The sequence below is a fragment of the Pelecanus crispus genome, chromosome 5 (assembly GCF_030463565.1).
Source record: "Pelecanus crispus isolate bPelCri1 chromosome 5, bPelCri1.pri, whole genome shotgun sequence".
Classification (NCBI taxonomy): Eukaryota; Metazoa; Chordata; class Aves; order Pelecaniformes; family Pelecanidae; genus Pelecanus; species Pelecanus crispus.
Window position 1 is genome coordinate 35,505,480 of NC_134647.1, and position 24,895 is coordinate 35,530,374.

Here is a 24,895-nt window from a genome sequence, read left to right on the forward strand (position 1 = left end):
TAACTTTATCCTGAAGGGCCTTCCTCATTCTACGTAGAGACAATTAAGTGCACAATTTGTTGCCATTTTCTTACCTGGGTACCATGCCAATAAGCGGCAATTATTGTGGCAGCCTCATTACAACGCTTCTGATGCTTAAGTTCCCGAAGAAGCTTCCGCGCCTGTAAACAATTGAAAACATCATTTTATTCAAATAAATAACTATAATTTCTTAATGATTTGCACTAAGGCACTGCAACCTGTAAATCTAGGCAAAACCAAAACACAATGCCTCCAAGTCCCCAAGTAAATAAATTAATTAATGCTATGCAACCTAACATTCGCTGTTCCAGGGAGGATTCTGTGCACAAATGAGAGCTTGGGACTGGCAGTTCAGTGAATCTTAGTTCAATGTTTAGTTTTCTCCCAGATTTGCTGCATCACCTGAGATGTCTAGCTGTCCGTCTGTACAATGGCAACAATACTTTTCCTCCACACAGTATATATCTTATCCATTTAGACTGCAATAAAGAATAAATGACAAGTAAATTTGCCTGGCTTTAGGTCACACTAAGGCTGTGGTCATACCAGTGTTTTATCCATGGCAGTGCTACCGCAAAAGAGCGTGTTCTCCAATGACAAACAGAGAACCATAACTCAAGATGAGATGATACTTTTACCCAATTTTCTTCAAATAATGCTCAGGGAAAAGACAGCATGTCAATAGTTAGTCTGAAAGGATATTTTTAACTCATTTAAACAAAATAATAAAGACAAAGTAAAAATCGAGAAAAATAGTAAAATCAATTTACTGTAGCTTATTGTTGGCAAACTTTAAAACCTTCTGGGCAGGAGAGGGCTGTTTACACCCTGTCTGACAGGAGTGGAACTGACTCCAGAATTAAAGGCAGTTCTCTCTTCCCTAAGTAGAGGGGAAAGCCACATTTAGTGGGGTGGAGAAAGGTTAATAAGAAAACAGAGGAGCCCAGGGACATTTTTTCTGAAGCTGGACAGCAGCAGTTGCTTTAAGCACTGTGGCTGCTTTCATGTGAGCTGTTAACTTCATTTTTGTCTCTTATTACAGCATCACTCCTTAAGTCTCTACCATGGCTGCAGGATTATCCCTTCACGAAGTACAAACCTCTCAGAGAAGCAGCAAAGTGGTAGCAAATTGAGGCAGAGGACAAGCAAACAGCAATAAAGTACTTGCTCAAAACAAGTTGAGTACAGCACACTTTCACCCCTTCGCTTAGAACACAGAGAAGAATTGAAGACAACCCAAGCAACGCACTGCCCAGGTGACCCAAACTCTATTTTAAGCCTGCTTTCAATTTTGTTCATTTTTTTGGGAGTCCCGTTAACCATAAAATAACAGCCAAACACAACTTATTTCTTCCAAATCAGTCCAGAGTTACAGTTTTCATCAGCCCAGTGGCCAAGTCCCGGGCCATCCTGCTCTAGAGCTGCTGGGCTGCCTGGTTAGCGTGTACCTAGAACTGCTCTGAACGCCAGACTCACTCATTCACGCTCCAGGCCTGAAGCCCATGTAAAGAGGGGGGCCCGTGTAAAAAGGACACCTCTCTCCAAATCCTCTGGCAGAAGATGCCCCAAGGATAACCCAGTAGTTCCGTCCCAGCCTTCCACTCACGCCGTTTGCAGGGATTTAGAGCCCAGGCTACAAGCCGATATCCCAAACTCACCTCTTTTATGGCAAACCCAAGTGTTTAACAACGGCTACGGCACAGCCACAGCTCAGTGGACAGAGGACCTGTGTTTTCTGACCTGCTCCTTACCTCACCGTGCAGACATAGCCACAGTAACAGAAAACTCACCTTCCATCCTCGGATGTACGACTGTACTATAATAGCCGAACTCTTTATCTTCTGATACTTTTTTTGTTGCTGTATTGGAAATAAATATGGGATGCTTAGAACAGAATATTGCAATTGTAAAATATTGTATAATAAAACTTTCGTTACTAACATTTGAAAATATGATTAAGGATGCAAGTACTAAATGCAAGAAGTGAACAATTTTTGACCAAGCAGATCAGAGCATAGATTCTGTGTTCAACTCGAGGGGAAACAAAGCACATCAACAATGCTGCGTGGACAATGTCACTCTGTTTACAGAAACACTAAGTTCATGGTCAGCAGCACAAAAGTGACATGGATTAAATACTAACAGCAACAGCTTTATTTGTCTTTCCCACCAACAGAGTAGCATACAAACCATCACAAACGCTCAGGTTTGTCGGCTAAGCTTTTTACCATCTTCTCATAAGACTTGTGCTGTTCCTGTTACCCACAGTCCCTTTATAATACCAAATGCTGATGATAACTTAGGAACAGGAAAAAAGAAAACCCATGGATTCCTGAATGACATGCTGGAATATTATCCAAGTATGGCAGTTTGAACAATAAATTTCCTGGGCAGCTGAGCATTTTCCTTCTAAAAAGCTCAGTTCTCCAGTAGATCAGTGGCTAGTATAATGCTAAGTGAACAACAGTTGGCAGACTTTGCAACAAGGCTTTTAGACTTCACACCCAGCCCACTCAATTACAGTGAACATCTCTGCGAGTAAGCTAGAAAGACTCCCCTCTAGGCCACATTCATGCCATAACTGACATCTGTCGTGCCTTGCAAGGGAACAGACAGACAAGTGTCTGCAGATCCTTTAGCCAAGCCTCCAGCACAAGGAGTTGTCAAAAAGCTTTGTTCATGCAAAGGATTCCCTATGAAACCTTCCAAATCACAGTGCTTAACAGTCATGTTGGGTCAGGAGAATAGTGCCCTCCATCTACATGAAGAGGCTGAGAAAATATCGCTATCGTCACCCGTAAGTAATTCTGAGGGTCTTGCTATGACTTCATCCTGCATTCAAAGACAATTGCTCCTATGTTTCACCAGTGAACCAAGAAAGGTCTACAGTTAAGAAATCAACAGTGACGCGTACTTGGTCATGTATTTGTTTTGATTTCTTTATATTAAAAGTTGTGCCAATCTAGCTGTGGTAACTCTATTTTTAACTCATTAAGATTGTATGAGATCATAATGAAGCCATATGGGCACAATGTAATTCTGTAAAGAAGCTGTTTGTAGAAACGGAGCATTCAATCACAGGAGTTCAGAGAGAAGAGTTTTTACAGTGAAAAAGCATTTATTCATACTTTTTCAGAATTATCTATACTTTTCTCTAATTATCCAAGATAAGCGAACCAAACACTAATGGGTCTCAAGATGATAAACAGAAGTACTCATCAACTGAAAAAGTGATTGTCAATTCTGCAACTTGCAGTTTAAGATGCTTTCTTTCCACATCATACATTTTACCAAGCTTTCCAATATGCACACAATAACAAAATGCAGCTGAGATGTTTAAGAATTGTTTTAAAACTTAAAAACAACAAATCTTTTTTTATCACTTAAGTCAATGTTATATAGTAACTGACAAGAAGACATGAAAGAGTCATATAACAGTACAGTTCATGACACAGAATACCCAGTCTACAAATGGATTTGAAACTGGTTTAGAACCGTATCAATAACAACCACTGAACTACAAGTCTTATGAGCTATAATTAAAATAAATCCCTGGGATCCTCCCAAGCACCATTCTTGAGCCTCAAATGCAAAGGTTCCAAATAAAGCAAAAATACAAAAAGTCTTATGAATGACTGAATTCCACAGAATTGCACATGTATATTACCAAACGTTTTTTACACATGAACCATATGTTTTGAGAGCGCTCTAAGTGCTAGGCAGCACAGCATTTTAGCTGAATGAAAAAGACTCTTCCCAGCTGGGCCACAAAGCCCTGCCCTCCCAGAGGTAAAGGACTCTGGTGAGCTTTTTAATTATTTAAGCACAAGCACAAAGTAAATACGTAATAGTGGTCTCTAGAAACTAAATTTTCTTTTATTCAGATTTTTGGTACTTAAATACTAACATAAAATGAAGTTCTTTCAACACTTCTCCATTCACATCAAGGAAAAATATCATATGAGGTTTATATGAAATATCGTATCAAGGTTATACAAAAAAAACATATTAAACAATAGAAAGAACCCCCCATTTAGTAAGGATATTATCTTACTGCGTATCTTCTGTACCAGGAAGCAATGACAATCTGGCTTTTTTTCATTAACAAGAAGCGGGTGCGGCACTTCCAACCTCTATAAATCTTCTCAATTAGAGTAGCTAAGTCCTCCAACCGCTGCTTTCTCAGATCTTCTAGTTTGAAGAGCTGGATGTGGGTTTTTTGTGGGGTTTTTTAGTGTTTTGTTTTACATTGGAAGAAAAACAGTAGGGGAGAGAAGATCAAAAAACCCATAAGCACAGCAAGTGTAAGAGAAATCTCTCCTTTCTTCAAGTCCCCCTTCAGACACCTTTTGGCTCATTCATCTTCAGAGCTGTAGGCAGGTATATCAATAGGGTTTGTGGCAGATACATTGCCACAAGTCAGTGCACGGAAGTTACATTAAATTCAGGCTGACAGCTATTATAAAGTCTTGATTCACATCAATTTTAATGGGTCTAACATTAAAAAGTGCCTTTTTTAATGCTATATTCCACAGCAATATATCAAAGCACTGTATCTAGAAAAATCTGTAGTAATCAGCTAGTAAATTATGCAGTTCATAACAGGCTGTCCTTGTGAAAGACAGCTTGATTTTGCAGTGGAAGACATTTTTCACTTACCGTTCTTGGGTTGCGGATGAATATCTTTGATCTACCAAACGAAAATTCTTCTTCAGGGATTTCCAATTCATTGAACAGTACCTCTACTCCAGCCCTAATAAGAAGTAAATGAGCTTAACAAACATGACCCCCAGCTCTAAAACTTCTTAGTTTACATATTCACAGATTAATTTATGGAAAGTATATGAAAGCGTATTTTAAATTCTTAAATAGTGCTTGACATAAGAAGATTGAAAACCTAACTCATTTACTCACTGGTTATTTAACTAAAGGCAAGAATAATCACTGTAAAGATTCAGAATAATTTCATGAAAAAAGAGCAATTTTCATTTAACTTCATCAGCAATGGCCTATTTTTTCCTCTTACATCTATAATGATTTTACTTTAAAAAAAAAAAAGAAAGAAAAAAGGAAAGGCTCTCACATTAACGTCAAAGTGTGAAACAAAGATTGACAAGTTTGACAAATGCTAATGTTCCACACTCTACCAACTGCATTTTATGAATGTCAACAAAAAAGAAGAGAGAGGAATTGCACAGAACTTTGTGAGGATTGTAACAATGTTACTGTTATCCATACTGCACTTCCACCATTATCTTGGTAACCTAAAGATTTAAACTGTAGCTAAAGATATTAATTATTATGAAAGAAATTTAAATCATGCTATTCGTGGCCACGTGTAAAAATAATTGAGACACTCATTTGCCTACCCAAGACGTCATCTGTAAAAATACATACTATGCAATTTAAAATTACATATTTAATACAACTGATTTGCAAGAGGTATTATCTCATAGTTGTTCAATCATCATTATGTAGAATTATTCTTGAAAGGACAGAGGAAGATTGCATGACCGTCTTCAAAGAAATGGGTATTCCTACACTTTAAAAGTTGGTTATTAGAGATAAGTGTCCTTTTGATCATTCCAGACCTCCTCATTATTTTGATTCCACTCCAATATCTCTCTCTTCCCTCCCTTTCTTTCAGGCCCAATAAATTCTAAAAAACAACATGCTCTCCTCGCTCACATGCAAAACCTTTTCCGTTAGTAGATTAGTTCATCACTAAAATCACCGCCTTTGCCAAGGAACTGTCATTTTTAGCCTACTGAAAAGTATAGGTTTCCCAGTGAATGAACTTATCCAAAATCTGGAACAAGATGCTAAGAAACAACATGCAAATAAAACACTTGAGCCACACTGGCTTAGTTTTTAATTTACTTTTAAAATACTTGAAAGTTCATTAAATTAAAAAAAAAAAAAAAAAAAAAATGGAACATGTGGAAGATAGTGATTTCAGTCATTGGAACAGGCCAGGTAAGAATACTGATGCTTTCCTACCTGGCTGGCCCTCTCCAGTGGGGCCATGTCTGCTTACACAGCATTTTGTACCTTTCCAGGCAAGGCTCGTACATCTGCCTGAATGCATAACCTGCCCTTCTGACCCGGACATTCTCCAGAAGACCGAGGTAGCGGATCTGGTGGCACACCAGGGCGTCATTGAAAATGTGTGCAGCCTTTTTGTCATTGGGTTTGATGCACCTGGAAAAGGAAACAAACAGGGACGCTGGTTTGCAGCACTGTACAAACAGTGTATAAACAACTATTATTGTGAGCTTAAACCACAGATTTCAACAGTTTGCCCTCGGATATCAAGTTTGGGGCTTTTTGGTTTGTTGGGTTTTGTTCTTTTTTTTTTTTTTTTTTTTTTTTTTTTTTTTTTTTTAACTTCACCAAACATGAATTCACCAAAGCTTTGCCACAGGGTAATTTACCTAATGTAGTTTGGATTTTTTGTCTGAAGATTTTTCATCAGGGTAGCAACCGAAGCCTTGAACTGTGAACCTGCCGTCGGCGGTCTCTTTAGATTGATCTTAGCGGGGTTACCTTCTGGGAACAATGCTTTGATAAGAGAGTGACTGGCCTTCCACATGGCCTGGGAGAGGTCACGGTACAGAAGATCATTATTTTTGTCAACAAATCCTTCCACCTGGTACATAACCTGAATAATACAGAAGAGTCTCATCAGAGCATGTTTTGAACTATAACATAGGCCAGTTCAAAACTGAACCAAGAAATTGATTTCTCCTTCTTTCTCACTATCCAAAAGAAGCAAAAGACATTTCAGCTTTCATTTTAAATTTGACATCTGCAAGATTTTTTGTTGAATAAAATTTCTGTTAATGCACTTCCTAAGAAGATGCATTTTCTCACACTACTAACAGTTCCTTGTGCTGATCAATTCTGGTTTCAGAAATGGAAAAAAACCTTCTTCCATAACAACTCTCATACAACACCACTTGTCAATACTTCAAACCAATCTTTTTTTTAGCTAACAAAAGGTTTTCTCCCTCTCTTTTTTATCAAAACAGCAAAAATATGCTTTCCCTTCCAAGTACTAATGCTTACATTATTTACCTAACCAAAACAAGATATGAAATATCACCTCTTGATATTGCAGCAGCAAGCAGCTATCTGTGCAATCCTCAGGGGACTGTTATTTTAAAGGACCTCTTACTAGGAAAACAGTCCGACTGCAACAAGCATGAATGCAAAGCTCTGACCTGCAACTGGAGACCCAGAAGGTGTCCAGGGGAACTTCATGTAGATCTCAGATTGCTACCAGCTTTTCTAATTTTTGAGGGTAGGGAATTTAGTTTGATTAATTGTGACAAGTCATCCAGCTGGTAATACAGATTCTTCAGCTTCGTGATTTCTCAGTTCTATATGCAGATAGGTACTATGTACACAGAATACTAAATAAAACTAATACTGACATAGCCATATTTTACATAACAGCAAGTGACTGGGAACTCAGGCAGCATTTTCCTTTGGAATACATGTTGCTGTTTCTGACAGGTGTGGTAAATGCCACTACTGAAAAAAACCTGTTCATATGAAATTGCTTATATTTTATAAAAGGAGAAGCAAACTTTTGTTGTACAGTGACTAGATCAAAATGTCCTCAGCTGAGGATGGAAAAACAACATTCCTCCCAAAATAGGAGGAATTCACTGACAGCTCCACTGGGTAAGTGAATGCCAGTAACAATCGAAGACCCTCGCTGCCTGCTAAGACACAGTCTGTTTGCAGTCCTTCTCAAAGCACTGGAGTATTTTCAATTCACTTTGAGTTTGGACAATGAAAGAAGTATCTAAATATTAATCCCTGACAGATTACATGCAATTACAAAATATTCTTAGCAAATACATAATGTAAAGTTAATGAACGGCTGCCTCAAAGGCTGAAAGTATGCCATTTCCAGCACTATTTTGAATAAGCACATTATCGAGCTATTCAGAATTGTAAGATTGAGAAAATGTTAAAAAATAGGTAGGTATTAAACAGTCCTAGCAAAATTAAACACTTTCCAAATATTCATGACTCTGTGAAACTAACAGCTCAGCAGATTCAAATAAGAGGTATAGTTTCAACCCCTATGCTTACTTTTAATTTTTTTTAAAAATAAGGTGTTATATTTAAAATGATATAATTATTTTTAATTTCATTAATAAAAAAATCATACTTAATTATACACCAAAAACTCTCAGACTTGTATTTATTCATACTGCTTATGTTGTAAAAAGCAAATACATTTGCAAGCCCTCTGTATAGCTTCCTCTTCCATCTGTTTTAAAGACACAGGCTGTCAAAATAAACTCAGTTCCTTCAAATGTACAAAAACTCCACCTTCTCATCAACATGACTAAAAACTTCAGCTAGTTTAGTGACAAAGAACGTTTTCCAAAATATCTTGCCTTCGGATGCGTGTGAATTTTTGTCATTCTAAATGACATTTTTATTTCCAGAGACCTAGCAGCACAAGCAATTCACCAGCAAAGCACATGGGACATCTTTGTCCTTTGCTGAAGGAAGCGCTGCCCTTGGTTTCAACTAAAGCAGGATGATCTCTGAAAGCCTTCCAGCCCAAATCACGAATCTTAGGCTTAAGACAGAAAAGATTAAGACAGGTCTGGATTTTTTGATCAGCTACTGACTCAAGCAATTCTCCTTCATTACTGTAACATCATTTAATGGGCGAAGAGCCTCCCCATTGTACCAAATGTAGGCTTCACACAGGTGCAACACCCTCCAAACACCACGTACTCCCCACTTCACCAGGTACCTTGCCAGCGTAATGCTGAATCCTGAAGCAGCTGTGAGGCAAGGTGGTGTCATTGAGGAACCGGGAGCACTTGCTCATCCTGCTCTCAAAATGCTGGTGAGTGGCACAGACTTGGTTCAGTTTTTCTAAAAAGGTGTCATCAGTAACAGTTCCTGGTCTCAGGCATTCTTCATCTAGCATGGCCAGGATTCCAGTTTGGTTCTGAAGTTTCAAGACAAGAGCTTTAGTGTTTGTTTCCACTGTATTTCCACCAAGGCATAAAAAGGAGACCGCTCTCTCCTGTTTGACTTCTGCTACCCAGAAAAACGTTCTTCAAGCCATCTCGAAGTTTGGTTCTTTTTCTCATCCCCATTTCCAACAAATTTTTAGTATCTGAATTTTTGAAAGACTGCTTCTGAGATGTGAATCTTGAACGTCATGTTGGAATTTCGTGTCATTTACTCAGACGTAGAAACTCCAACTTCACTGAAAGTAGCCAGTTTATGGGTAAAACCAGCATACATTCTATGTTAATGGTTAAAAACTGTTCTTTTCCTATTGTTGAGGAATTTTATCTTTCTTGCTGCGCTAAGTCCATAGGAAGTCCTCTTATTAGATACAAGTACTTTCTATACCTAAAGCACTCAGTAACAAGTCATTGAGTTTTCTAGTTTCCATATAAAAAATGTTATTTACAATACAACATGTGATATCGGGTACTGAAAACAGCACTAAATGTAAACATTTAAAGCTTGTTTGTTGTTGGTTTGTTTTTTTTTTTTGCAGAGGTCCTGCTGAACATTTCTAACAAAGTAACATATAGCTTTATTAAAAAAAAAATATTTTTTTTGCAAAATAAAACTTTTACCACACAAAATAAGATGACTAATATAATGAGTGGCTTCTTTTATAAAATCAAAGTGTGTGAGGATGCGTACAGGCTTTACAGCTAAATTCAATCCATGCATTAAAAAATTATTCAGAGATATTCTTCAATATAAAACTTACATTTTCTATTAGGTCACAAATTATAGCATTGTTGAAATACTCAATATGAGTCCATTCAATCCCCTATAAGAAGAAAAAAAAAAAATGTATGAACAGGAAAATAGCGGAGGGAGCTTTTCCTCTAGGCAATATAAATTATATTCCAGTTAACTAAGATACTACTTTCAAATTTAATTCTATGTGCTTACCAACATTTTACTTATTAAGAAAGAAATGCAATCAACTACTACTAACATTATCTGTGCAAAATGACTGTCCTTGAGCAGCTGCCAAACCCGCTCTCCATTCCTTTCCCCCACCCATGTCAGCTTCCCATGCACTCCCCTGGCGCCCGGCCAGGCTGCTCCCGCCACCCACCCACCCCAGCACCGCCCTGCCCACGCTCCCACTGGTTATAAGGAAATAAGCCCATTTCACTGCAAGCATCCAAGATCAAAATTTCTAGGCTCTTAGTTGTTTGGGTTTGGTTTTTTTTTTTTTTTTTTAAACGGGAGGAAGAAAGAGGGATAAATTTAGATGAGACCATCTGAAAAATCCAGAGTCTGGCTGTTGTTCGGATATTGCTAATATCCTAATTTTTTCAAGTATCAGTGATAAAATTTCCAGGATAAGATGCCAATGCATCAGGACGTAACACTGGTAGGGCAAACGACTGAAAAAAGAAAATATTAATTTCATTCTTAATTTGCATTCTGCGGTACTTCTTACAGTTGAGTTTTTCAGAGCATTTGAAATGTCATTCCAGAACCAAACTGCAGCAATGATGTTTCAAGAGTTTCACCACTGAATGCAAAAGGAAAGGACATGCCCAAGCTTCTTATCCTCAGGATTATACTGCAGGATTATACTTTAATTTTTAAAAATGTTTATACAGCAAAATGGTATCATCCAATTTGAGTACAGACAGTGTATGCCAGTTTCTACAGCTGTGAGCTGCTATTTTGTCTGAGCTCTGTATGTCATGGGGAGTACTGCTAACACCTATTAAAACTTTAACTTGATGTTCACTCACTGAATAACATCAAACACCAGAGTCTGGGCTCCAAAGCACATCTTAAATTTACCCATAGAGCTCAAACAGCTCCCTTCAATACTTAACTGAAAGAAAACTAGAACCAAAGAGCTATTTGTAGTTTCTTTCATCATGCACGCTATTGTTTTACCCATCCAGTTCCCTTTTGAAACAGGATTAGCTGTGGCCACTGTTGGGGTGTATCCCAGATGCTACTGTGTAATCCAAAACACAGGCTGTAGGGTAATGGCACTAATACCAGAAAGCAACATTAGTCTTCTAATAAATTAATTAGCCCTTGTTCAGAACTGCCAGTCATTGTTGCCAATGAATGAGAGTTGGGTCTGGTTTATACCTGGGCAACTCATAATGTGAAACAAAACCAAAACCGACTTTCTTTGCTTAATGTAACTGCCGCGCAGTCCTACACAAACATGCTCCATGCCAGGCCTGTGGTCAAAGAGTGACTCTGTTCCCCAAAAAGAGGATCCAGTATGCATGCCTAAATGTCTTTACAGGGACTACGGGAAGACGAGAGGATAAGGAAAGATCCGTTCTAGTATTACCTCTCGGATGTATTCCTCCTGCTCTTCTTTGAGGGTAAGTTCAATGAAGATCTGCTGCAACTTCTCATTACAGTAGTTGATAATGAATTGCTCGAAGCTGTTGTCCTGTCAGATAAAACATGTTTGCATTTGCTGTTGTGTAAACACCCTGGAACTCAGCTGGAGTAAGTTACTGCAGCAGCTGCAAGTCAACAAGCTGCTTTATTAACTACTCCTTCCAGTTTTGCGATGTGATGGTTTGAGTAACATTTTATTGAGAATGAGATTAGTTTGGAAATTTTAGACCAAATCCTTCCCTGAGGCTTCCTCCATTGGGAGGGGCAAAAAAACTCTGCAGGTCTGTATTTGGGATGCCTGTGTATCGATTCCTTGGCACCAGTGATAAGGAGGCCTGTGGTATCAGGGAATAAACAACAATAGTTTTGCCTGCGCTAATCTGTCCCCGTGTGTAAAATGCAGTCTGCTGCAGGTTCTGATAAATAAAATTGTGATGGTAGCATTAGCTCTTTTCCAGCCAGGATCACTTCGTAGCAAATAAATTATCCTATTTCACTACAGACCGAGGCCTAAGCTGCTATTCTGGTTGCGGCTGAGCCTGGGTTAAGAGATTATTGGCTCCAGAGGTCAACCTTCCTCCTCCCTGCAACAAACTGCTCATGCAAACGCGCCCTATGAAACGATGGGAATTAAAAGAACTTTATCAACCAAAAATCCTTTAAAGGCCAACTCGTATAAAACTGGGTTAGGGAGCAAGCACGCGTGTGACCCTTTGCGGAAGGGACCAGGGAATGGAGCAGAGCCTGGAAGGAGGGGTGGGCAGTGGGGAGGCTGCTCAGGGACGGCAGCCACGGCAGCCTACTCCATCACAGCAGCACGCTTCCAGGACACACGTCAGCATGGGGAACGATGGCCACTGCAAGCCCCTAAATACCACAGGTAACAGCCCTCGCACTCCACTCAACTGAAGTTTTACGGCTAACACCACCAGGGCCAGGACTGCAGCATAAAAGCAGTGGCTCACCACTTCATCTCCGTTATCTTAAACGAGTGCAGTTTGGAGGCCAGGTGCCCGTTCTGAGGACCAGCTTAAAATGCCACTTTCAAAGAAAAAGGGAACAGCAGTCTCTTTGGTTTTTTTCCCCGTGCTTGAGAGAGTCATTAATATTGTAAGAATTCCAAATCTGCAGAAATAACTGCAATCAAGAGTAATTTTGGATATCTGCTGCTGGTCTTCTCAGCTTTGTGGTTGTGGGGTTCCCTCCCCCTCATCCTTTTTTTTTTTTTTTTTTCCTTTCTTTCTTAATTACTAGTCATCACAAACACTTCAGTTATTTAGGAAGCCTGAAAATTTGCAGAATAAACCACTATGCCTTTTGACACTATCAAGTCTGCTACACAATACCCGTGAAGCTCAAGTTACAGTGATACAATTTTTATGACTAAGGGCAACTGCAATCATTTAAATGTTTTAAATTAAGGATCTGGTTGCTAAAATGAGATTAAGAACACACAAGCAGATTAGAAAATATTGAGGTAGCACAGATTACTTTTATCATTTTAGTTTTAGGTAAAGCAAAATCATAGCTGATTACCAAACTTTCTCAGCCACATCAAACTGCCCCTCACACCAATTGCAATTATCAATCAGAGATTGCAAAACTTGCATAGCTCTAGATGAGAAAGTTAAAATTTGGCATGCATCAAAATCAGCACTGCAAACAAGTCATACTTACTGCATTCTGTTGCAAAAAGAAATTACATAAACTGCAGTCAGTACTTATACTACTTCCATAACAACACAATATATCTATTATCAAATGGTAATAGATTTGGCGTACCAAGTAGATCAGTCTTTAGCAGACTCATATTTGTATGTCACTGAAAATGTGAAGTACTTCATAAATGTTATGCATTACTTCTTTGTAGATGAGTGTATCTTTAGGTACTATCCAAAGATTATCAAATAAACCAAGGGATTGAGGCACATCAGAGTGTAACACAAAACAGCATTCTTGCATTGTCACATCTCTAAATCACCATGTATCTTTTGTCTCAAAAAGCCACATATACAACCTTTGGTAGACACATTTCAGTAAAGGGAAAGGAGAATGGAGGAGGGAAGAGAGAGTACTGGAGGAAGAATGAGTAAAAGGTTATTTGACACATTCGGATAAGGCCAGCACTTTAGATATACCGAGATGGAAGTAAAAGGACCCCAGCTGTGCCAAGGACACATCACCTTGGCAAAGAGGAAGGGTAAAACACACTCTGCATCGTCCTGCCAGGCACATGCCACCCAACACAGAAAGGCTGTTTCTCCAAAAGACCATGTTGTTCCCATTACAAGGACTGCAGGACTTTTTGCTCACACATTACACACAGTCTTTGATCTTCAGAAGAGGATGGAAACTGAACTGCAAATCCAGCTAAACCATCTAACTAAAAGGTCATTAACAATATATTAATCGCTAGATGCTTTCCTGATTTGCTAAGTATCTGCGATATTTATGGGTTGCCAAAGAAAGGCAAACCAAAATCCACAGAGTTCTTCACAAATCACTCACTTTAAGCTATGAAATTCTATTTGACATTGCCAAGCCACTGAAAATTGCTATTCCAGGAAAAAAAGTCGTTGAAGAGCAGTAGCAATTTTGTTCTTTATGTATGATACAGAGCAAAAGACTAACAGTTAATTACAGCAAAGAAAATGAGGAAAAATGTTTGGAATTACTGAAATTCTCAAAACACTTAACTCTGAACAGAGAAGACATTTGGTAAATTAAATACACTTCAGAAAGCAGCATTTCCTTTTACAGGTTTTAAGAAACACTGTATGAAAAACCAATTACAGTGTTTATCTCTGGGCAAATCTGAGTAAGGCAACAGAGATTGTGAATTTATTCTCCCTTAATATATATCTGTAATTTTTAATTACGTGAGGGCTTCACAAAGCATAGACGAATGCTCACAAATTAATTGTCCCCCAATATTTTAATGAAGGCTCCTAGAAATTAATATGACAGAACTAGAAGTGATTTAAAGGACTTCTGACATTGTTTTTTAGAAAGCAACAGAGAATGGTTAAAATCAGTGCTAGCACATCACTAAATCCATTCAGGAGAAATTGGGTGGAAGGACACAGCCATCAGACTGTTACTTGGCTCCTCACGCTGACCATTCGCATTAAGCAACAGAAAGGGTTTTGACCAACACAGAAGCAGCACAATCGGACCCAAAATTCCAGGAAGAGTTAGTAAATTCAAATATTCTTAGGAAATTATAGGAAAAAAACGTATTTAAGACCAGCATTTCTCAAAGTGTCAGCTTCTCTTCCAGGCTGTAATTCTGCTACTTTAATGTTGACAGCATCACTTCAATCTCTGCATTTTTATAGCAGCATTTCAAACTATCCATTTGAAATCACTGTGGAAAACAAAATATAACATTTGGGGAAGAAAAAACCTCACTGTCTCTCGAATTAAATTAAAGGTGCTGAGAAACAGGATGTCACCTGAGATAGGCTTAAAGTCATGTCAAATTTATAGATACAAATCAACCAACTACCCTCAGCTTATCCTCTCAATCTTTTATCAGGGCAACAATAAATTTAGACAAGTAGAAAAATTCACTGACAAATATCAAAGCCTACTTCACCATGTTTTTCACTTCACAAATAATGGTATCTTGCTCATACAGCTTTATTCTTTATCAACCTTCAAACTACTGGGCATCAGGGTGGCATTTCATGAATAGCAAGTTTTTGAACTCAAAAAAATTCTGCTCCATGCAAAAATACAGTGCTTATATACACAAGCAGATCACGATGTTGTACTCGCTCAGGTTGGTAGAGTCAACCATGAAAAGATAAAAAGTTCTAGTTTTGAACCACTGCTATTACATGAATTGCATACAGCAGCTTGAAAGTTGGAAAGTGTTTTTTGTTGCTTAATATTTTACCTAATTTCTTCTTTGGAACATTCCAGTCATGCACATCATGGAATCATCTGAAAAAACCTATATGGATATTCCTGACCATATACATTATTATACCAGTAAAATACCAATAGCAAACAGACAAAATAAAAATATTTTTGTAAAAAAAAAAAAAAAAAAAAAAAAAAAAAAAAAGAGGCTAAAAGTCACTCACTGGTCTCAGGCAGAAATGTCTCCATATGCCGATGCTGAGTGTCATAAAATATCTAAAGCAGGACATTTTCCTATGAAAACCAGCTACCTTCTAACCTTCTCTCCCCATAGAGAATTCAAATTCACTTTTGAGTACCCGGATTCCAGTGATTTCCAGAGACACTGAGGCAACTAAGATACCTACTTAAAACTGAGACTGGGTACTTTTCCATACTAGCAGGTAGGAATAAATTCTTATCTTCCACCTGACTAATAAAGTCCTAGTTTAAGTTTTCCATTTTCTTGTGTCCTCTCCACTGTTTCCCCCAAATCAAGCATATGTTGTTGATCCAAATCTACAGACTCAGCTATGCAAGGTGTTTCTCAGTATTTCCTCTTCCTTCTTAATCTTTCATCACACCAGTTCTTGTTGAGAGCCAATTCAAAAATCTACATATTGCTGTCTACAACTACACTGACAAAAAGGTGTTCACAAACACCTTTTCAAATACCTTATATGAACACATACAGCTAAAAAAATACATAAGAAGTATTTAAAGGAAAAGTGTAATTTAAAACAAAACTTAAACATTTCAAGTCATGAGACTGTCTGTTGAAATCAATAGGACTAATGCCATTAAAATGAACTTTTTGATCAGTATGGGGTGGTGGAAGGGAGTGGGGGCGGGGCAGGAAGACATACAGAGACTGATGCTTTTGCTCTAACACATACAGCCCAGAAAGTAACTTTTTTCAACACCAAAGTAGCTCCTGGCATCAGAAGTCTCTGACCTCCTCCTAACATAAGCAGGTGATTCCAGGTAGTTCCATCAGGCCCCTAGACTACTACTGAGGCTCCTAGAGAAAAAGCCAGATGGCAAAAGTAACGATGATAAAAGACTAACATATTCGCTTCACTGAGATGAATGGTGGAATGAATGGTGAAACCAACCAGCAAATTTAATTTATATCCTACTGTGGTGTCTGGGGATAGGGATTTTTATGTATGACCACAGAAGCATACGAGTTTATGAGATGAAACTAAGAAACATAAATGCTAGAAAATGAAAAATCAGCAAAATGGGGAAAGTGCATTTAAAGAAAATGAAAAAGGCACTATTTTTATCTTAGAAAGCAATGAACTACATGTGAGCCGGTTATAACAAATTTTTAATTTTTTTTTTCAAAGTTAGCGAAGATTCATCAATATTTATCCCTTACTTTTCTGTTTACATATACAAACATTTGAGGAATCAAACTTAATTGGAAAATATCTAATGTAAACTAGAATAAGCTCTGTACTTTTGTGTAAATACCTCTACAGGCAAAGAACCAGAGAAGCATATCATTTAACTATAAATATTCCACGTATATGTAATCAAATTATGTTTCAGTGTATCTAATGGAAGAAAGAAAGATATATGCCGAAGCTTCAGGGATTATCCATTTTCCATATTTGCACAACGAACTTCAGTCCTTATTGATGTCACTGGCACTGGTGGAGAACCAGGCGCTCAGAAATCCATCTTGCTCTCAGCTGTGGTGTTCAGACACACAGGGCTAAACCAAATTTGGAGTTAAAAGGGCAAGAAACTACAGTGAATCCAGTGCACAGAACGCATGTGTGATCTGTGGGGAAACCCAGGTACAATCACTTCAGCACCCTCAACCTGATAAATTACAGTCCTGGAACAAAAGGGATTACAAATAGGCAAGAACCTACTATATAATCATATCCATTCCTCTACTAAGACAGAATAGCTGCTGTACGGCAAAACGTTATTCTCACAACCTGAAGCAGGGCATTTGTGTATATTTGTTCCAGCATTTCAAATATTTCCTCTGTTGAAAACAGCCAGCCAATAGGATTTACTTCATAAACCTATGTTTTGCAAACTAAGCCTCTCTAAATACTTAAAATATAATGTGATTAATTACATGGTGATTAACTTCCTGGGATGCACCTCTGCTTCTGAGCATTCTAGCACTTAAGGAAATTATTGCTTTAACTGTATTTATTTTAAAATCTCCACAGCACCTAGGAGTCCAACCAAAGGTTCCTCTCTGTAAAGCTCCCCTCTTTCATAACACTTGCCAGCAGATGTAGTTGATCAATTATAGATTAAAAATTCAGTTCTCCTCTTTCACACTAGACTGGGCTTTGCCCTGTGAGATCAGATCGAATAGAGGGCTGGGTACACACATTTTGGCACTGCCGCTTGCCAGTATATGATATGCTGAAGGGCATCAGAAAAGGGTTGAACGATTTCAAAAAGGAAATCTGTTGCAAGGTAGAGTGCCTAGAAAAGGTGGCTGGAAATTACAGTCTGGAGATTAAGGCAACTACCAAAATAAGAGATATCCATGGCTGAGTTAGAGCCAAAGTCAAGACATGAAGCAAGGGTCCCCAGAGCCTAAAAGAATGAAGGAAAAAAAAAAAAAAAAAAAAGATGAAAAGAAGATCCTGATAAGCCAGTTTTCTCTGTATGCTTTTTTCTCTCTAATAAGTCGTCTTTCTAGCAAATAACTAGACCCTTCTCCAGTGAAATCATCCTTGGGGGGAGGGGGGAGAAAGTCTCTGGGCCAGCAGCAATCTGTCAGAGCTCAGCATGCTCTACAACTGTAATTTCCTTCATGTAATGAACAGGATAGAAAAAGGCAAAGCAACTATTCAGCAACTGGGCCAAGCTGTCGTATAGGTTTACGGTAAAATTGGAAATATTTTTTCATGCCTTAAACATCTCAAAAATGTATTTTCAATGTTTACCCCCTCCTTATTTGGTTACCTCCCTCAAAAAACAGATAATTACCACAACTATGAGCATATTAATATAATGAAACTGCGTTCTTCATATTTCTAATGAATTCCGTCAATAAAGATATTGGCATTTTATCAATGTCCCGATGACAGTTTACATAGTACATGCAGTATGACCAAGCTTCTTTCTATCACCGCAAGAGACTTCTACACACAAGAAACAAGCTAATTGCTGTAAATAAATAGAAGCACTATCACAGTGCATCACAGACTGTGAGAAATGGACCCGGTTTTACCACTGGGTGGCTTGTTTGGCTCTTTTGTTGGTAGCATTTTTATTTACTGCTGGGTTTATGCAGAATGGGATGGATGCTGCCATGTCTTTGCATGTTCTTGTGTACCTGGAGCAAAAGGAGTGGGTCAGATGCTGACCCCAAAGACAAGGCATTCACATCTCCTCAGGTCAACCTTCAGCAGATGTCTGAGGGCCATATGGAAACAGTTCCTCTCTTTCTGCAGCCTTTACTTTTGCAGCTCTATCCCCTGCGCGTCCCCACTTCTTGTCAGGCTAAACTACGTGCAATAAACTTGATTGAGCAGAAAACATTCACACTCTCAAACTGTCTTCTCAGGGCCTGGCAAATTTCAAGAATAAGCCTTGTTTGGCAGCCTTAGCTTTCATAAAACTGCACTCCAAATCATTAGCTTCATCATACGGACCAGCTACATAGTGGTGCCCGAAAATTCAGAATAAAGCCTTTAAGCCAACTAGCACAGACAGACATTTTTATCTCTGAAGGCTAGGCAGGATGAAATATTCACACTGGCTCCATGACATTCATTTTTACATACCCTAGCCCTCGTCTACACAGGAAATGTACACGATAGAAAATTAAACATCCAAAGCAAACAGAATGAGTCTTCTGCTCGTCCCTGTTGAAACCTGCCAGGCCCTCAGTCATCTGCCTTCTACAGCCTTCATTTCTTTTTCATAAACCCCACCCCTTCCACAATCCTACCCCAACATTTTGTAGAGATGCAGAAACCGCTTCTGCCCAAAAATACAGAATCAAACATGGAATAAAACGGGACCAGCCCTAAACCTACCCCAGGAAGTCTGCAATTGAGCTGGTTCTGAAATTCCCAGTGCCACCAACCATCATCTCTACCCCATCTCAAATCACAGGCTAGACTGCAGGCTGACTACGCACGCAGCCACTCAAAAATGTGGATAGACATACTTGGAGCACTTAGTGTCAGGCTTCAATCCATTGCTCAAGCTCCAGCAGCGCTACACAACCAACCCAGTCCTGTAGCCTGCATTTTCACACCAATCCTAGTCCCTAAATCCTTGCCCATAGACAATTCACACAGACACACACAGAATCTCAGCATTTCACTTTCAAAACATTCAGTCCCAGCATACGGCTTACCACAAAGGGCATGGCAGGATTCAAAAATAAACACAGCTTTACAGCACCTATTTTGTAGATTGTTTAGCCAAGCTTTACTGTAGACATCTGCCAAACCCACAGAGGCTGAGGATTATCGATAGATTTAAATTCCCTAATCTGAATTTTTGGACAGCCAAGTTCTTAAATCTGCTTTCTTGGATAGCTTTTGGGTTTGTCTGAAAAAAGGGGTTTGTGCTTGATAAAAATACTAGCGGAAATCAAATCCCAAAGAGTACATGTCAGCATTATCAATACTCCAGTATCTTTCCTTTGTTAAGTTTCAGGAAACCTCTAGTTACTTTGTAAGTTAACTTCACCTTAAATTACAGAAAATAGTAGAAATTACAGTGGACGGTAAAAAAAGTTATCTTTCAAAAACAGATGAAAAAAATCTCATTTATATAAACCTCAGTTTGCATATAATAGAACAAGACTGCTATTGTCATCAAAAGGTGAAGCGTAGGATCTTTCAGAATGGTAAATCTGGATTTCTTTACTCTTCTTACAGGAGGAAATGTAGGACAATCTAAGGAATCATCCTAAACAAGAATAAGGCCCAAGAAATATTGTCTGCCCTGCCCATTATGAAACAAAACAAAGCCCTGAAAAATCTGTAGCAAACCAATGTTTTTGCAGTGGAAGCAGACTATTCTATCATGTATTCCAATAACTTTTAAGTGAGAATCTCAGGACAAACCAGCAAAACTGCAATATCATTAGTTTATTCTTTCAGCAATCCCGATGAGTAAGTGTAATACTAAAGCAGGGGAGGAGGGGAATCACCCTTCAGTAAACACATATCTTGCTACTCATTTCAATGGTATTTAGCTTCATGTGTAAATATTTAGCATGTATATAAAAAACTCCTACTACACCACCTATGTTTTTTGATACGTTTCGTCTCCAAGGTACAAGGACACTTTAGGACAAAGAACATGCACTAATGATAAAGCTATCTGCTTCCAGAGTAAAAACATCATTAAAGTAGTCCTTTTTACCTTCAGCATATCAAATAGCTTACAAGTTTACAGATGAAGTCTTTCAAATACATTTTTGCCAAAAAGCATTCTTTGTAGAGATCATGTTAGTTCTAAACTTCAAGAACAGACATGAAAGTCAAAATCTGACTTAAGAATTAGGTTCAAAAGGGAACTGCACATTTTTAGTCAGAGGTTTTAAGTAATTTATAATTAGATGGATATCATTACTGCCACTACCTACACCTCAGCTAGTATTTTGAATGTTTAGCCATCATGTTTACAAATGTACCACACAGCAAAACACTTCAAATTGCACTATACTTTTTATGCTATAAATCTTAAGACATTATTGAATTTTCCTTGAGTTACGGTATTGTACAGTGTTAAAATTTCATTCATTTATTGATTGTTTTAGTATAATTAACTTTAAACAATATACTTTCTGTGAAGTGGTTACTTAAATTCTCAACAATAATTGGTTTTGCAAGCATTTTCTCAGGATCTTTAATAATTTTTGTGAGATTTGATCATTTGTCACAAAACTCGACATAAAAATATTTGACAGGCATCCTCTTAATTGACCTTACTACATGACATCCATTGAAGCAACTGCAAGACCAGTTACACTTTGCCTATACAGTGTTCATTACAGAATTATTTTACTCAATTTAACGATTATGACATAACATCATCTTTTGTTCCAACTAGAGCTGCGTAGAAAATTAATTTTGTTTTGCCTTGAAAGAATATCTTTGCTTTTGATTCAATTGAGAATAAGTCAACAGTTTCTGATTATAAAATTAACCTGTCTGGAAATATAGAGATGGCTAAGTGGGAGGTACTGGAAAAACAGCTGATTCGGGATTCTGTAACAGATTTCTTTTCTGTTATTCACGCTTTGAATTACAGCACTGCCACACAGTCCCAATACCAGTAACTATACTAGTTACCTTTAGAAACCACAACCCATCAAGTTTCATTTTCAAACATCTTTAAATTAAAATCTGGTATAGTACAAGCCATGTATGTTTCTGGCATACTACCTGACTCCCATTTTGAATGTTCAGAAATAATTCCATTGTCTCTGTGACGCCGAACCAAGCTGCTTGGCTAGTGCTCTCACCACAGGTCTTAACTCGTGAGAGGAAGAGTCCTGTCTTGTATGAACGTACTGATGAATTTGATCCTCAAGTCACAAGGTAAACCTTTCCCACCTTTTCCAGTAGAACCAATACTCAGCATTTAAAGGAGTGAACAATAACTACCCATATTATTTTAAAGCTTTTGAGTTTGTATGAATTGGGAAAGCTACATTGTAATTCAGTACGAAAGGTAAGTGAAAAGGGCCTTGTTTTTTCATTTTTCTTCTGCAAAACTACATCTCCTGTACTCAACTAATTACTCATGACCGTCTAAGACGTTGAACTCCTACCAAAAAAGAAAATTACATGTGAGAAACAATCTGGTCTCTGGAACACCATCCCACAAACACAATTACTCAGTTGGCTTGTGTGCTAGCGCAAGCTTCTGTCTCCCAACCTCACCCTACATGTTTATCCTTAATCAAACATAAAAGAAAGGGCTAGTGAAAACATGAGTCCTGCCCAAAGATGCCAGCAGTACCATTCCGGTGTCCAGCTTTCTAAAGGTACACCAAGGACCAGCTCCAAAGAGATCTGGCACTGAGATCTCTGTTCAGCCACCTGACCACTTGCAATATATTTTCACAAATATGCTCTCATGTTTAATGCAAAATACAACCTAGCTTAGTAAACCCTTGAAGCAAGTATCAGCTTTGTTTTTCCTCTTCGTAGAGGTATTTTGATTTGCACATACTTTGATGTTCTGCTTGTGACGTAAAACTTACACCACCCCCCCATGCATAATTACTCTTTGCTGGATTATTCCCATCTTCTACACAGTTTAAGCACGCTCCCTGGATTTTCAAGAGGGAGAGAGGGAAGTGGGTAAGGCTTGCATGTTTTCTACTGATTTTTCTCCCCAACTGAGTTTCTAGTTTAAACACTATACAGATTCCAACCAAGATCTATAAATCTCTTAAAATAAACTGTCAGAATGAGATTTATGAAAACTCCCTCTCCCTGGTGTTCTCTAACCCAATTAAAAACTCCTCGTTGATTGTTTTTTTTCAAAATACCACCAGTCTAAAAATAGTATCATAAACAAAGAGCAGTGAGTCACAGATCATTAGCTAGGAATAGGTACAGAATAGTTATCTAAGTGAATCAAGATGAAATGGAATAGAATTCCTTGTTTAATTTTGACAGGAAAAACACATATAGTTTTTGTTGTGTTTTTTTAAGAATACAAAACTTGTTCAAAGATATCCACAAAATGCCTCAGGGCAGAAATGACACTGCCAGAATTTCTCTTATGCCCAGAATGTATGCCACAACAAAATATATTTAGTTTACCCATCATAAATATTTATTTACCTATGGTGTAAAAACGCAAGTTTGGCTTTCATAAATTTTTGTTTGAGTTGCCAGACATGCTAAGACATCTCTCTTTGACTTACTTTTCTAGTGGGTTTTTTTGGTCAGGAATGACACACTTGATTCAAATTACATGTATTCTGATTACAAATTAATGAACTACTCTATTAAGCTTTAATAACAGCTCTCATGTTAAACATTTACCATTACAAAGGTCTTACCTCAAAAATTTCAAAGCCATAGATGTCCAGCACCCCCATTACCTTCTTTCGCACTTTTGTTTGTGCCTTAAAAAAAAAAAAATTAAACATTGAGTCAATCATCTGTACGTTTCTTACTTGGGAATCAAAAAACTAATGATTCTCCTAAGCAGGCTGTCAAATTCTGTAAATTGTTAAGTATGGTTTCCCAAAATACACTTAATGTGAATATTTTCATAAGCTTAAAAACAGAGTAGACAGCAATTTGTTGAGCTGTGATACAGTTATTCACCTGCACCATGTGCAACAGTGTACAACCAGGAAAAATGAAATTGGCAAATACAGTTTTACTGTCTGCTTTAAAGGATTCCTATTGATTTTTTTTTTTTTACAGGCACAAAACAACAATACCTTAATGCTCTCATTGATTCTGGTAACAAGCCAAGAGAACAGTCGACTGTATAAATTCTTAGCCAGAGCATCACGGGCATAGTAAGCCTGAACAGAAGAAAGAAGAAAAATGTTATAAATGCTGGGCTAATCCCAAACTTTTTATGTTACTGACGTATCTCAAAAGCGCTATGAACAGGGTGAGAATGGCTCGGGCAGCAGTGCCTCTGCCTTAAGCAGGCGCTAGAGCCAGACCAGGGGTGCCAGGACACTTTGGCAACATCGGCGGCTTGCCGGTGCACCCCTCTGCCTTCCTGGCTGCGGGCTGGCTGGAAAAGCAGCCACAATCAGGGCACTTCAGCTCCCTTCCTGCTCATCCGGATATCCCCTAAAGACTCACTTCCCCCATCCTAATCCTAAGAAAAGGGACTTGAGCAGCTGCGGTCGGGGAAACGACATTCCTGCTAGCCTGAGCTGATGAGACACAGGTGGCAATCACACTGGCTCTACAGCGTCACAGAAAGATAAATTCACACTGGCAGCAAAAGTTTTTTGGCAGCCCAGGGCGTACAACTCACATGAAATCACACCAGTTGCTCTAAATGAAAACAGTCTGCCACAATACTTTCAACATGCGTTTTGTGCAGGACTGTTTCATTTTTTCATTCTCTGCAACACTTTCCTATCCCTCATCTTTTTGAGGTAATTCACACAAAACCAAAACAACCAGTCTATTTGAACACTTATTTGAACTGCTGAAGAAAAAACACACTTAGGCTGTGATATGTTTTATTCAGTACAGCCTATTAGTTGTAGTTTTTATTTGGGCAGTTACAGTTTAGTCATGTAGAATAAATTGCCATTTAAAATGATTCTTTTCTTTAAAATCAAGACCTCTTTTTACCTGAGCCACATTTAGCGTTGTTGAGACTTTCTCTTGCTTGGCTTCAACTGTCCGGAAGCTGAAAGCTCTTTCCAATACAGACTGGTCTATACCCGTCAACTCGCAGATTTCCTTCAGTTCTAGCATGAAAAAAGAGAGTGTAATTATAATGAATCCTTTCGTATCATTGCTTTTTCTTCCCCCAAACTATTAGCTTTTAAGTAGTTCGGTATTTTCTCAAAACAGGTTTTCTTGAACAAAAGTGTTCTCCATCCACA

At 38.2% G+C, this 24,895-nt stretch overlaps 1 protein-coding gene across 4 annotated transcripts in view; it reads right to left on the reverse strand.

Annotated features, from left to right (window-relative positions):
- The window catches only part of MYO1B (myosin IB), a 98,421-nt gene that overhangs the window by 17,231 nt on the left and 56,295 nt on the right, over positions 1–24,895 (reverse strand). For all 4 annotated transcript variants that reach the window (XM_075710049.1, XM_075710047.1, XM_075710048.1 and 1 more), the window contains exons 10-21: positions 24,639–24,757; positions 23,756–23,842; positions 23,366–23,431; positions 11,372–11,476; positions 9,794–9,856; positions 8,807–9,007; positions 6,456–6,682; positions 6,022–6,222; positions 4,681–4,774; positions 4,076–4,225; positions 1,812–1,880; positions 75–161 (exon numbers count right to left, since the gene is read on the reverse strand). In XM_075710049.1, the coding sequence (XP_075566164.1) occupies positions 75–161; positions 1,812–1,880; positions 4,076–4,225; positions 4,681–4,774; positions 6,022–6,222; positions 6,456–6,682; positions 8,807–9,007; positions 9,794–9,856; positions 11,372–11,476; positions 23,366–23,431; positions 23,756–23,842; positions 24,639–24,757 (1,469 nt within the window). The remainder of the gene's footprint in view (positions 1–74; positions 162–1,811; positions 1,881–4,075; positions 4,226–4,680; positions 4,775–6,021; positions 6,223–6,455; positions 6,683–8,806; positions 9,008–9,793; positions 9,857–11,371; positions 11,477–23,365; positions 23,432–23,755; positions 23,843–24,638; positions 24,758–24,895) is intronic.